We start from the raw sequence: 14,627 nt of genomic DNA on the forward strand, positions 1-14,627 counted from the left end.
TGTGCATAACCGTTTAGTAGTGCTTCAACGTTGATTTATCCATTTCCAACTGTGAGCGTGCACAAATTGCCCCAACTGGACCATGCTTTCCATGATTACATTTGATCAGAGTTAAATTATCAGTCTGTACTGTGTATCTGTGAGCGGACTGTGCACACTACCTGGCTTTGTTGTGTCAAGTTGTTCAGGTTGCTCTGTAGTTGGTGGATCTGCTGTGTATAGACGGCTGCTTCTTGGGGACCCTTCTCCAGCTCAGCCTTCAGTTGGGATATGGTCATCTGTTAACAGCAACAATACAGGTGATTCAGAAGGGTAAATGGTAGAAAATAAAACTGCACAATTACGCACTAGGACTATGGCATACATCACTAATAAGGTGGCAGATGTAAAAACAATCCAAACATCTATTACAGCCTGCCTGTAAACTTGCGGCTCTCTTGCACGACACCATTGTAGTTAAAAGTAGCTGGCTTATGTGGTATCCGTTTAGTTGATTATACAAATAAAACTATATAAAGTTGTTTGCGTCAATTCACTCAATTTATCAAATAGATATAATAATAATCTCTAAGAAAATAATCAGTAGATGCAGCCCTATATTCAAGTCTCGGGCCAACGTGAAACAAGAAGTTTTACCTCCAGTTTACGAATCTTCGAGAACGAGCAAGTGCGGAAGAGGGAAAGGTGCAGAGTGGATGAGAGGGGGGGGGGGAGAGACAGGTACACAGGTGAATCACAACAAAAGAGGCCAGACAGACACTGCTACACAGAGCAAGATGCTGATTGGTTCATTTGATTATTATCCAAAAACCAGAACCAAATATGCACATCATCTTGCTATGTCAGCATTAAGCAAGCATTAAAAGGGAGGGGGGTTGTGTGCACATTGTGGAGACTGGTGTGGTCTTCATTATGTAAACAGTCAGCGATGTATTAAGCCCTATTTCTACCCTCCGCAACGACCCTCATGCCTTGCCCTTGACTGTCAAGGTTACTGTTGCACTATATATGCTGGCGATCCAGTCGATCGAGGATGATCTCTGCCATCTCAGGGGTCCACATTCAAGTGAGTTGCACTTTTGTATGCAAGGAGGAGGAGGTGGAGTTTCATGTGCACGCATCGAGGTGTACAAGTGAACACGCATTAGCCGCCTGAGAGCGCTCTTGTAAAACAACCAAACTGATAGCGGGTGCTTTTAAATGCCACTATCGCTGTATGTATGTGACCAAAATAGCAATTTAGGGGAAAGCGTGCCAACACGCCCATGACCACACCTCTAGGCGCAAATACTGGTGTCGGCAAAAAAGATAGCGGGTGACGCTGAACAGAGAAAGCTCCTATATTCGTAATTTTCGGGCAGCGGCTGAATTGCGGGCTGCGTTGCGGGTAAAGTCGAAGACGAAATTGGAGCCCCTAGGCTCAGTAGGCTGGCAAGTGGCAATCCAGCCTGACAGGGTGTCACAGGTTCGAGTCCCGATACCGACAACCTTTGCTGTGTGTCGTCCCCCCCGCCCCCCTCTCTCTCTACTGTACGCATATCAATAAAGGCCACAAAAATGGACGCCTGCAGTTTCTTGGGGTGTTGGAATGTGATATTCTCCTGACGAGGGATGAGATGGAGGGATGGTGCAGGAAGATAAATTTAGAGCCTGGAGCTGATGGATGGAATCATACAAATTATCACGCCTATTTCCTCCAAAAGTCTTCAGGCCAGGTATCAATAATGCAGGAAATAGGATAGAATTATGCAGGGCAGACATGTCAGAATTGGAAACTAGGCCTCAAGATACCGGATTTACAGAAAATACATCTTATCTAGCTTATTAAAATTTGAAACTAGAGGTCTTTTTTGCATGTGAGTCAATGTAGAATGTGGGACCCAAGTAAATAATTCAGCACAGAAGAGTACTGAACCTAAAGCATTCTATATATCAGTATGCTATAATTTTACAGACATTTGGCATGTATAAATCTAAGTTTGTCTGTGTGTTTGCCTTTATACTGTACAAATATGAGGATTACTGATCAGAAGCTCGCCAAACAACGACAGAAAGAAGGTTTTGTAACTTTTGTTGCACTTCTGTTGCTAGTTCTGGTGGGGATCCGAACGTAATTCTGACGGAGCATTATGGCCCCTACACACTGTGGGAGTTTTGAAGTTGTCGACGAGTCATCAGGTCGTATATAGCTATAAGCACGAGACCGACACAGGACGCGGACTGTGACGGCCCTGCCCCCTCTGCCTCACTGTAAGCTATAGGGAAGTCTCTGTGATGGCAGAGTGGAGCAGGCCGTCAGCCTAATTGTGCTCACATGAGGTGGGTGTGGCTTAGGGGACTATATAGGGAGCTCTCCTGGCTGCAGCTCACTCTTCTCTCTGTCCTCCCTGCAAGCAGGACTGCCACCTGGCTCAAGGGTCTAACCACCCTTTTGTTAAGTTATGTTTTGCACCAGCTAATACAACACACACCACTCTCCACACATCCATACACTGCACACATTGCTGATGACTGATATCCTCACATCCCGCACTTACTTACTTTACTTTAATATAATAAATATAATTACAAAACTTTATACTCTTGTGTGGACTCCCTGTTTTTGCCATGCATCCCCTAGTGCATGACAAAATGGGGGCTCGTCCTTAAATAATTGATTAATTAATTGATTAGTTTGTTTGGTTAAACTTTCTTCCAGATATTGTTTGACATTTGTTTGAGTTTGTCTTGGTTGGGAGTTTCACACTTGTGGTTGTTTGTTTGTTTTTGGTTAGGAGCCGGATGGAGAGAGCATTTGGCCCCAGCCCCAGAGTGTAGATTTGCAACGGGAGGTAAGTGACTTGCAGGTGTTAGTTACATTTTGTTAGTTGGAACAAATCCCTGAGCGGCCTTTACCATTAGGGTATCGGTTGTTTGTTTCTTTCTTTAATTTACCCTTAGTGGAGTCTCTCTGCACGCCAAACACAGGAATATAAATGTTTGTTATAGTGTGTAGTGTAGACTACGCGTGCTACGTTAAATCTTGATTTTCATTAAATAACACACACTTTGTACCGGGCCGGGGGGTGACCGCACGATCGGGCCTCGCCGAACCTGACTCCCAACACCCCTTCACCTTATTGCTGAGTGACGCAGGGAAAAGCAACAAGGGGTTTAGAAGCAAAGAAGTCTGTTGTGAAGAAAAGGAACTCCACACATGCACTTCTCACATGAGTGATTAGACTATAATGATTGACAGGTGCTGCCACTTTGGGAGCGTGGCTGAGGATGTCTGTTGGAGAGTGTGAGACAGACTCCACGGTGCTTGTACAGCACAGTAGGGAAATGATACATTCTCATCAGACATTCATATTTTGCTAAAGTGTAGGCTATAGCTATAAGCTCTGCATCTGGTTAATTGCGGGAGGATGAGGGAGTGACTGTGTAAAAGATCGTCCATCGATCATCTGACAGCCCGTCCCGGGCCCCCAAGAGGCCCGGGACGGAACTTAGTACTGCACTGTGTCGTTCTGGGGAAAGTATTAGAAGAGCCATTATTAAACCGAAACAACAGCGTAAAGGGCAGATCCAGCATCTCCATGGTTCCCCTCACCTCTGAGGTAGTGTAATTACTCTGCAGCTCCTCATAGTGGTGTCTGAGGCGCTCCGACTCTTCCTCCTTCTCACGTGTTGTGCAGTCCATCAGTGTCTGCACTTGTACCAGCTCCTTCTGCAGAACCTCCACGTCCTCCACTCCTGGCCGCTGCAGCTAGGGGGCAGTGCAAAGACATTCCGTTTTGGTCAGGGGTAAAGATGAAGGGAAAGGGGCCCCTTGAAAGCATATTAGAAGAATGGTTAATGCTCCTTGGATTTCTGCCACAAGCCACCAAACAATTTTGCTAAACTAGTTCAACCAAGAAGCATTAGGCCTGTATCAGAGACGGCCGGGTATCATGGTGAAAAAGTGTGTCCAAAACTTTTCTAAATCATAGTGCTCAGAGTCTGTACAGACTACTTTATATTTCACTTCATTAAAATTCTTTGGAAGAAGTTCTGTTACACAGGTTTCCATAACAACAGTGAAAGGTTCATGTGGGGGGTGGGAGGCTATTCTCCAGAAAGCAGCTGAAAGCCAAACTGATTTCATGGTTTCAGTTCATGGATTCTGTTCAGTGTGTCTCATTCAAACTGGAAAGCACATTATTGAGAAATGTGTCAAATAACGAACAACAAAGTATGTGCGAAGCCTAGTAAGAATAAACTAAAATTGCAAACTTCATTGTACCAGTTCTGTGTGAAGTCTCTCATTGCCCTGTTTTGCCGTCTGCAACTCTTGGGTCAGTTTGGTCAACCTCTGGTCAGCGGCCTCCCGTAGGCTCTTCTCCTCATCATAGCGTGACTTAATGTCTGTTGGGTTCGACCACACATTCAGGCCTCATTAATAACATCCCGATCAAACAATCAAAGCAGCTTTAAGAAATCTAATCAAGAGGAAATTTACCCATCCGTATTTAAAAGAAACAGCAATAGAAGTGTTATCACAGTACAACATTCAAAATTCAAACGTAAGTGGAAAGATCACACCCGTGTGAAGTGAGGGGCGCTTTACCAACCCTTATCATCTTACATCATCGCGATATCATAACATAACATATGCCGATTTGCTCAGTGACAGACAAAACAAACTCTGTTCATTGTTAATGGCATTTAATGTTTGTGTTAGTGACAAAACAAACATTAAATTCTGTCCATTGTCAATGACGCTTTTAATGTCTGTCTAGACAAGACAAACATTAAACATTAAACCATATAGGAGGGGCTAGCGCCCTCAAAAACAACTGATACAAGACACACCAACACAAATTAGTCCAGGAGCCAAAGGCTGTTTTTTGGCTGAACGTGGTTGTCAGTAAAAGTTTTTTTCTCAACTGATTCTTGTAGCTTGGGGTCACCTCTTGATAATTCAAGAGGGTGCCCAGTGATATCCCTTGGGCATTTTGTGTTATTAACCCCTTAATGCCTGAAACCGTAAAAATCAACCCAAAAGTCATGCAAAACGCTTGAACAAAATGCATCAAATTTGATTTCTGCAGTGTTTATACATGACAGTGGATGTGTACAGTGCATCAGATTTAATATTGATGTATTTTTAGATATTAACCCCTTCATATCCAAAACACCAAAATCCCATAACTTGATTTAGGATTTTCTTTTTTGCTCAGCAATGAAATGAAATCATATCTGCTTTCTACAAAGTATATGAGTGAAACTGGTAATGTACTAAATGTTTCCTTTCAGATTAATGCATATTAACCCTTTATTAAGCATTTCATCTTGAGCATCCTGCACGGAAACATCAAAACATAAAAATCAAAACCATCCAATTTACATTTTCAATACTTCTAAAAAATGCATTGCATGGATGCACCTGGGACGTATCCTCAGTGATGTATCCTGAGGTCAACGGGGTTTCGGGTCAACATCATACCCCTCACTCAGGCGACCCAGCCGAGGTGATCAAGTCCCGACTTACGTCCCAGTAGCTACCCTCAATCAGTCCCACTAGGGCAAAACCTGGGCCACACAATCCGTTGGAACTACTCTAGAACTACTCTGCCAGGGCTGGGAGGTACACTTCTGGCGCATGGAAGGACTAGGCTCTGTGGGTTGTCTGCTTACCGGGCCCCTCCTACGTCTCACCAGGTCCACTCCTGCTCTCACCAGTGTCCCAGCACCAGACACTTCATTCAGGAGTGGTGGGCAATGGTTCCGCAAGGCAATGGTGCTGCGGCTCCGCTTGCTGCTTGCATGGCCCTCCTAAAGGCCTCACCGAGGGTTGTTGGGCTTCCTCCTCACGGAAGACACAGACTGGGGAGTTGCCAAGATGTTGAGTGGGAAGAAGTTCCTTCAGAATGATGCACCATTCCAGCAAGTCATTGACCAAGCGTCTGCCTTCATCTCAGCATGTTATGGCATACAGAAGAGCAGCGACATGTCACACACCAGACTACTAGTTTTGGGGGGAAAGAATGGGAAAGGACATGCATCTGCTCCAAACCTAGCTGCACTACCACCAACCAAGGAATCATTCATTGAGAACGTTAAGAGGGCCCACTTTCAAGCAGCTTTATGGCGAAATGTCGAAGGGAATCTTCCACCAGCATGGGACCCAGAGAAAGACATATCTAACAGGTCACTGAGCCCAACCGACTGATGATTGCAAACCTGCCCCAGACTACATTTTGGAGTACAAACCCATGTAACTCCAAAAAGTGTAACTGTAGACTAGAGTACATGGTTTATCATGCACAATGTTCTGTCAATGTTTTGGTGTAGGATGCTCAAGATAGGCCTGTTAATTCCCATGAAAGCCTCCTGGCAACACGTACCCCCACCACCCAGAACATTCTCGACACTCCTAAGCCCAACATCGATTCCCAGAAAAACTCCTCACCTCTGTCCTGGGCTCATCGATAGACTTGCAGCACATATAACACCCATCTTTCCATTTACATACACACCACCCTAAGCTTCTTACACTATTACACAGGTATTACACTCACACATGTAGCATAGCACACACACCATTCACACTTGCCAAGGCACCCATAGTCACCACACTAGTGATATTAGATACGTAGGATTTACCGTTTTTAATACATTCCTGTAAACTTAGTTCTCGTCTCCGTCTCTGATTCTGGGGTCTCAGACACATTTGGCTAGTTGGTATCATTGGACCAGGGGATATGATGTGCATGACCACTTCCACAAAAACATGAATACAGACAATGTAGAAAGCTAATTTGAAGCATTTGAATGGATAGTTCTGCATAAAACGTCATAAATCTAACTGAATGGTATATTGCTGTTTTGGGCATGAAGGGGTTAATATCTAAAAATGCATAAATTAAATGCATATTAAATCTAATGCACTGTACACATCCACTTTCATGTATAAACACTGTAGAAGTCTTTAGATCAAGCATTTTGCATGAACTACCATAAAACACTTTTGGGTTGATTTTTATTGTTTCAGGCATTAAGGGGTTAATAACAAAAAATGCCCAAGGGATATCATTTTTACCGACGAAACCACGTTCACCCCCACGGCTCCCAGACTAAATCTGGGTTGAGTAATTTACAAAAGCAGTACAGAGAGCCCCGGCCTCCTGGCTTGCTTGCCCCAACCTTACCCACAATCTCTGTGGCCAGCTGGGCAGCCTTTTGCTCATACAGGTCTTTCATCTGTTTGATGTTGAATTTCTCCGTCTCCGCCTCATTCAGTTTCTTCTCCAGAACTGACGAGAAATGAGCACTGCAGCTTTAGTAACTGAAGATCATGATGGAATCTTATTTTTTAAATTTATTTTTCTACTCCGCTCACCTAAATCCTCTGTGCCCGTCTGTCCGTCTCCCTAAGAATTCAAAGGAGTGAAAGAGAGAGAGACACATTGACATGTACAGTATCATCCGTACTGGTGACAGAAGAAACAAGATTGGCATTCATAGATCAGAGTGACTGATTACTTTATAGTTGTTTAGCAACTTAAATGAATTACTTGCTTCAGTTGTCCTTGCACTTTGTCTAACTCTTTCTTTAGCTCTCCAGAAAACCATTTTTCTTCCTAAAATAGGGAAGAGACACATACTGTATATTACAACCACATGCACACACAAAATGCATTGTAGTTTGTGGATCACACAGGACCACAATGGGCTCTATGCAGCCAACACTTCCACGTTTAGTTTGGGCCGCCAGAACGCTTCCGGTCGGCAGCTACTCATTCACTGTGAACGTACGGTCGTGATTTTGTAGGAATAAAGTTCAGTACTTTAAACCACACTATCATTTGATAATGTGATGGCATAGTTTTTCATAGTTTGTATTATTTGTGTTGCAACGTTGACATGATGACATGAGTTAGAAACGTCTTAAATCTCCTGACGGGAGTTCTTCATGGAGGTGTTACCGGTGTTGCCATGTCCGCTTGTTTTAAGCGACTTTGGTCTTGTTTTTCAGTAAAGTTGCTTGATATTGACAGTAGTTGCAGGTTGCGTTTTCTTTGGGCTTGTTTCTAAAGTGTAGTTGCTTATTTAGGATTGTTTCCTAATGTTGTTTAAACCTGTGATTCTGCTCAAACATTGTGTAACGGATGAAGGACCCCCATGTATTTATGCACACGGACCCCCATCTGAAAAATGTTTTGGGCCAATCATACACCTGATTGCTTATTTCTCTCACACAATCTGGCAACACCAGTTGTTATGCTGCTGTGTATAACAAGGTAGGCGATACCAGATTGTGTGAGAGAAATAAGCAGGTCTATGAAAAGAAATAAAAACCTGGCACAAAACATTCTTCAGATGGGGGTCCGTGTGCACAAATACATGGGGGTCCTTTATGACAATGTTTGAGCAGAAACACAGGTTTAAACAACATTAGGGAACAAGCCTAAATACATTTTCATTTCACTGGCAACACCAGTAACAACTGGAGAAATCCATGAAGAACCCCCGTTTTTAATAGGAGATTTAAGACGTTTCTAACTCATGTCATTATGTCAACGTCGCAACACAAATAATAAAAACTATGAAAAACGACATAAATCACATTATCAAATGAAATAGTGTTGTTTAAAGAACTGAACTTTATTCCTACAAAATCACGACCGTACGTTCACAGTGAATTGTATTGTAAAATCGTACCACTGTACAATTTGCAAACTGTTAATAAAGTATTCAACCAATCTCTGTCCATAAATACATGATCATACCTTGAGTGAGACATGCAAGTCCTGAACTTCTTGCCTCAACATTATGAGGTCTCCCCTACAACAAGGAGACACATTTGCAAGATAAAGGAATATACTCGATTACACAAGACAGCAGGAGTACACAGAGATATCTTACTATGGTGCTGACTGATAGTAATAATCAATAATAACAATATGTTTGATACACAATGAGTATGTTAAACATGAGGTTTTTTACCGACTGGGGCCCACATTGGTGGGCATATCGCCTGTGTCATGGAACAACTGGTAATGTTTGAACAACTCCTCAGCAGAGTTGTGAGACTTCATGCACTGAGGACAGATGAAGCCCTGCATACAGAATAACAATCATTAGGACCAAGCATTACATGTTTTACTTTGTCAGGATATCCCATATTTACGTAAGCAGACAGCTTCAAAAGACTATTGCCATAATTTAGCGACGCAAAGACAAAAACAAAGGTGCGGTAGCAATTCAAGTTAGAACGATGCTACAGGCTTTCACCCAGAGAACTAATTGTCCAGTTACCTCAGAGGTCTGGTCATTGTTGAGGTCTGCACTGGGCGGCTGGTCTGACTCTGAATTCTGAGACCCTGCTTTCCCAGGAGTCTAGAGGACATAGAGAAGATAAACAAAGGATTAGTCTGGAGAGTGAAAGACTTTGGAACAAATTACTTGAATGTATCAACTAGATTGGACTTTTTTGACCAAATTTAATATCTTGGCCGAAGAGGTGAAGAGGTCGCACACACACACCAAGAATCAATTTAACAGGTTTATTTCTCTACAAACGTTTCTAAACAAACGTTTAAAAGCTATCCAGCCTTCATCAGTGTGAGGACGAGTTGTCGATGTTAAGTCTTTTTTTTAAGAGACTCACAAGAACGTTTTCTATGTGGCCAAAGCACATCACACGTGAACCTTGAAAAGTTCATATGAATTCCACCTCCACATCAGGATACAAATTGAAACTGTTTGTTTGTGATGTTAGGGAGCTAGGAATTAGGGATAGACAAACATTAAAGCAAGTCTTCAACAATCACATTCCTGCCATGGGGATGTAATAAAGTCTTGGTTCTTATTTCTCAAACATAAACAAACATCTACCGAAGAGGAATGTCTTATTCTCCCATTGAAACCATGTTCTCTCTCTCATAACATCATTTATTATTAAAAAAACAGCTCCACTGTGAAGTGTGGAGATCATCCACACAAAGTGTAGTTTTGATGAATGGATATTTTCATCAGTCTCCTTTCATGATGACGAGTGGCCCGGAAGAGAATTTCCAATAAATCTTTCCCATAGACGTTTCAGAAAGTATTTATTTAAAGACCTGTAAGCCTTGGACAAAGCCAACTCGGATGGTGACAACTTTGTTTGTTTTGGCCGAACAAATAATTATAAATAAGAAATAAAGGGCAGGATACAACTTTGTTCGGCCCAAAATGTTTTGTTTAATGTCATGATTGGTCACCATCTGAGTTGGCTTTGTCCGAGGCTTACAGGTCTTTAAATAAATACTTTCTGAAACGTCTATGGGAAAAATTAAGGGGAAATTATCTTCCGGGCCACTCGTCATCATGAAAGGAGACTGATGAAAATATCCATTCATCAAAAATATTTGATGTCTCTGACTGCTGATGCCTGACATCTCATGAATGAATCATTAGGTCAGCATTTTGTGTGGTAAGAGGTTAGGGAAGTAAGTAATCCGTATCTGTTTGGCCTACACGTACTTTGAGCAATATGTCATCTGAGGACAATGTAGGTAGGTAAGTAGGGATCACCGCCCATTCACGAAACACACTTTGACCCTGCCTGCACTCAAACGATTAATACTACACTGACTGTTTGGAGTCCTGTCCTAAGTGTCCTACAGAGAAGGCTGTTCCACTTCCATTAGGAATAAAGCAAAGCATGTTATTCCAATCCAATCCAATCCAATTTTATTTATAGAGCACGTTTAAAACAACAAAGTTGACCAAAGTGCTGTACAATTAGGCAAAGCAAAACATAATACAATACAATACAGTAATAAAAACATAATAATAAAATCAAACAATCAAGAGTACACATTATTCACGGTTTAAAAGCCAGGGAATAGAAATGAGTTTTAAGATGTGTTTTAAAAACAGGTAGTGTTGGAGCCAGCCTGACGTGGCTAGGAAGCTGGTTCCACAGTTTCGGAGCAATTACTGAGAAGGCTCGGTGCCCTCTTCTCACACACCTTGCCTTGGGGATGACAAGGAGCATTTGATCTGCTGACCTCAGTGACCTAGAGGGAGCATAGGGTTTTAGGAGATCGGAGACATAAACTGGCGCTGATCCATTTAAAGATTTAAAAACAAACAATAAAATCTTAAAATGGATTCTAAAACGTACTGGGAGCCAATGGAGTGCAGCTAAAATGGGAGTGATGTGTTCATATTTCCGGGTTCCTGTTAAAAGACGTGCGGCAGCATTTTGAACAAGTTGAAGGCGGGAGAGGGAGGCTTGGGTGATGCCGGCATAGAGGGCATTACAATAGTCAAGGCGAGTTGTAATAAAAGCATGTATCACTCGCTCTAGGTCCTTAAAAGATAAAACTGATTTGATTTGTGATAAAAGCCTTAAATGATAAAAACTAGATCTGACCACAGCATTTATTTGTTTATCAAGTTTAAAAGCATTATCTATTTTAACTCCTAAATTGGAGACCATGGGAACCACAAAGGGTTGAAGTGGGCCTAGGTCTAAGGGAGGAGTGTTGATGACACTTGGTCCGAACATTATCACCTCAGTTTTGCTTTCATTTATATTTAAGAAATTTAGGGCCATCCAGGCTTTAATATCTTTTAAACAGTCAAGGAGAGGGGATAGGGGGCTGTTGCTATCTCTATTTAGGGGCATGTATATTTGGGAGTCATCTGCGTAAAGGTGATAGGAGATTCCGTGTTTTTTTAAGATGAGTCCTAGGGGGAGAAGATATAGCGAAAACAGGATGGGGCCAATAATTGAACCTTGGGGTACTCCAGATGACAGGGGGGCGGAAGAAGATGTATGATGACCAAATTTAACTGAGAAGGATCTATTGCATAGGTATGATTTGAACCAGTCTAGGGCGGTATCCCTGATACCTACACTGTGCTCCAGGCGTGATATTAAAATATTATAATCTAATGTGTCAAAAGCAGCAGTTAAATCTAAGAGTAAAAGAATTACAGTGTCACCATTATCTGTGGAAATGAAAAGATCATTAAAAACTTTGAGCAGTGCCGACTCGGTGCTATGGAAAGCTTTAAAACCAGATTGAAAAGTTTCAAGGATGTTGTGCTCATTTAAAAAAGTCTGTAACTGTAAAAGTGCTGTTTTTTCTAAAAGTTTTGAAATAAATGGAAGCTTAGAAATGGGTCGGTAGTTGGATAGAACAGAGGTGTCCAGGTTGGCTTTTTTGATTAGGGGTTCCACAACTGCTACTTTAAAATGTGCTGGTACAACTCCTGTTGTAAGACTGCTGTTTATTATGTTATGGACTGAAGGTCCAATAGTCCCCCAGACCTCCTTGAATAAGCGGGTGGGGATGGCATCTAACGGGCAGGACGAGGGTTTAATTTTTGCAACAATGTCACTGAGAGCTAAGAGCGACACAGGTTCAAAATGATTAAAAACAGGAGCGTGAGTATTAACCGACGTATTAACAGACGTCGGGGGGTCGAGAACAGGGGGTGGAAAGAGGGCTCTGATAGAGGCTATTTTATCTATGAAAAATGAGAGAAAACTTTCGCATACCTCCGGGGAGGCTTCCAAACATGTAGATAAGGGAGGATTTAACAATACTTCAATGGTTTTAAATAATACTCGTGGTTTATCAGCATTAGTTGAAATAATATCAGAGAAATATTTGGTTTTTTCAGCCTTGACGGTAATTTGGTACATTTTCCAACAGGTTTTGAGGGTGTCATATGATGCTTGGAGCTTGTCACTTTTCCACCTGCGCTCCGCCTTTCGACATTCTCGTCTGGCGGCGCGAGTGGTGTCATTGAGCCAAGGCTCAGCCTTAAGTCGGGGGCGCATGACTTTTAAGGGCGCCACGGAATCAAGGGCGCTGGTACAGGCGGACAAGAAGGCAGATGTTAATTGCTCAGTGTTCTGCTGACCCTCTGAAATTACAGGTTGAGCTGTGCTCGTGAAAACTGAGCTAAAATGGACAGGAGTGGAGGGTTTGAGCATACGACAGTGACGAATAGGAACACATGGTTTTAAAATATTACAGGGTAATAGAAAATCGAATAAGACAGGCATATGATCAGATAGAACAGTACCACACACTTGGACATTTGAGATGGTCAGATTACACGATAAAACAAGGTCTAAAATATGACCCCGCTCATGCGTGGGTTCAGTAACATGTTGAATAAAATTAAAAGCATCAAGAGTGTCCATAAATTCTTTAGCTAGGGGCTTTGAGACACAGCAAAATGTATGTAAATTCATATCACCAACCGTCAGAAGTCTATTGTATTTAATTACAACACCGGAAAGGAACTCTGAGAACTCCATAATAAAGTCTTTGTCATATTTAGGTGGGCGGTAAATTACTGCACATAGGACAGGGTTTGAGCGACCCAGCTCAAACAGGCTTAGTTCGAAGGACGAGAAGGAAGGTGATGATAAAGGTTTATAATATAAACAATTTCTAAAAATAGTTGCTATTCCTCCACCACGGCCAGTGGTCCTGGGAGAGTTAATTACTGTACAGTCAGGGGGTACCAGTTCAGTGAGGGCCACGGACTCGCCCAGGTGTAGCCAGGTTTCTGTTACAAAGAGAATGTCCAGTGTTTTCGAGGTAAATAGATCCTTCAAGATAAACGACTTTTTATTTATTGACCTCGCATTAATTAATGCACATTTTGTTAATACTGTGTCTAAAACAGGGACATCAGGTACGGAGGACACCCGGGGCAAAGGCTTAAGATTCAATTGGTTTAGACCCCTGGAGATGTGGATGGCTGAACAGCTGCTTATTCTATTGATCACAACAGGGATCAGTGATGGGTGCTCTATGAGTGTGTGTGGGGGGGTGCAACTGGGCGTATCTGATGTGGGTAGTAGTGGTCATACAGACGAGAGGTGGTGGGAGATGTTACTTGCTAGGATTCTTTTCCCTTCATTATTGGGGTGCACTAAGTCCCTGTAAAGTGATGGGTTCTTCCAAAAGCTGTCAAAGTTAGTGATATAGCCATGGCCGCAGGCTTGACAGAAATTTTGCAGCCACCTATCTGCGCAAATAACACGGCTGAAATTTTCTGGGCCTCGAAAGAGAGTGGGGATTAATCCTAAAAATATGACGGATTTATTCAGGTTATCAAGCGCGTCTGCCAGGGCCTCATAGTCAGTCCACATCTTAAAGGCTTGGCGCTGCTTGATATCATTTATGCCCACGTTGATCAAGACTGTGTGAGCGGAGGGGTGACGTTGGAGAATGTCTGGAATGTGGGGGATCAGATCAATAATCTTGGCACCGGAAAAAGAATAAGTAATACAATTCGAGATAGATACCCCTCGAATCACGGAATCACCTAAGAGAATGTAATCAGGAGGAGGGGTAAAACAGTGGGGGTGTGTGTTATCTGGGGAGATCGATGCAGCTGATCTCGTATGGAGTGACAGGGAGTGGGACGCAGCTGGATATGATGAGTGTGGTGGTGGGGGACGGGGACGGGGAGGGGGAGGGGGCTCTTTACTAGGAGCAGCGCTGATCACTTTACCTCGCGCTGGGTGGATAATCGATAGGGAAGTGTTTGGTATGGGTTTACTAGGTGAACGACGACAGGGTCGTTTACCTGCACGACCCCCGTCAAGCCTGGGCTTGGGAGTCGAGGTGAGAGAGCAG

At 42.7% G+C, this 14,627-nt stretch overlaps 1 protein-coding gene across 2 annotated transcripts in view; it reads right to left on the bottom strand.

Moving 5' to 3' along the window:
- eea1 (early endosome antigen 1) overlaps positions 1-14,627 on the bottom strand; it is a 33,307-nt gene that overhangs the window by 16,461 nt on the left and 2,219 nt on the right. The window contains exons 2-10 of one of the 2 annotated variants that reach the window (XM_080761090.1): positions 9,283-9,363; positions 8,971-9,083; positions 8,754-8,808; positions 7,539-7,604; positions 7,364-7,394; positions 7,173-7,277; positions 4,265-4,386; positions 3,593-3,748; positions 162-278 (exon numbers count right to left, since the gene is read on the bottom strand). In XM_080761090.1, the coding sequence (XP_080617216.1) occupies positions 162-278; positions 3,593-3,748; positions 4,265-4,386; positions 7,173-7,277; positions 7,364-7,394; positions 7,539-7,604; positions 8,754-8,808; positions 8,971-9,083; positions 9,283-9,363 (846 nt within the window). Of the gene's footprint in view, positions 1-161; positions 279-3,592; positions 3,749-4,264; positions 4,387-7,172; positions 7,278-7,363; positions 7,395-7,538; positions 7,605-8,753; positions 8,809-8,970; positions 9,084-9,282; positions 9,364-14,627 lie in introns of those variants that run through there. The other variant, XM_080761091.1, reaches the window with a different exon arrangement.

This window comes from Protomyctophum bolini (genome assembly GCF_963924005.1).
Source record: "Protomyctophum bolini genome assembly, chromosome: 4".
NCBI lineage: Eukaryota > Metazoa > Chordata > Actinopteri > Myctophiformes > Myctophidae > Protomyctophum > Protomyctophum bolini.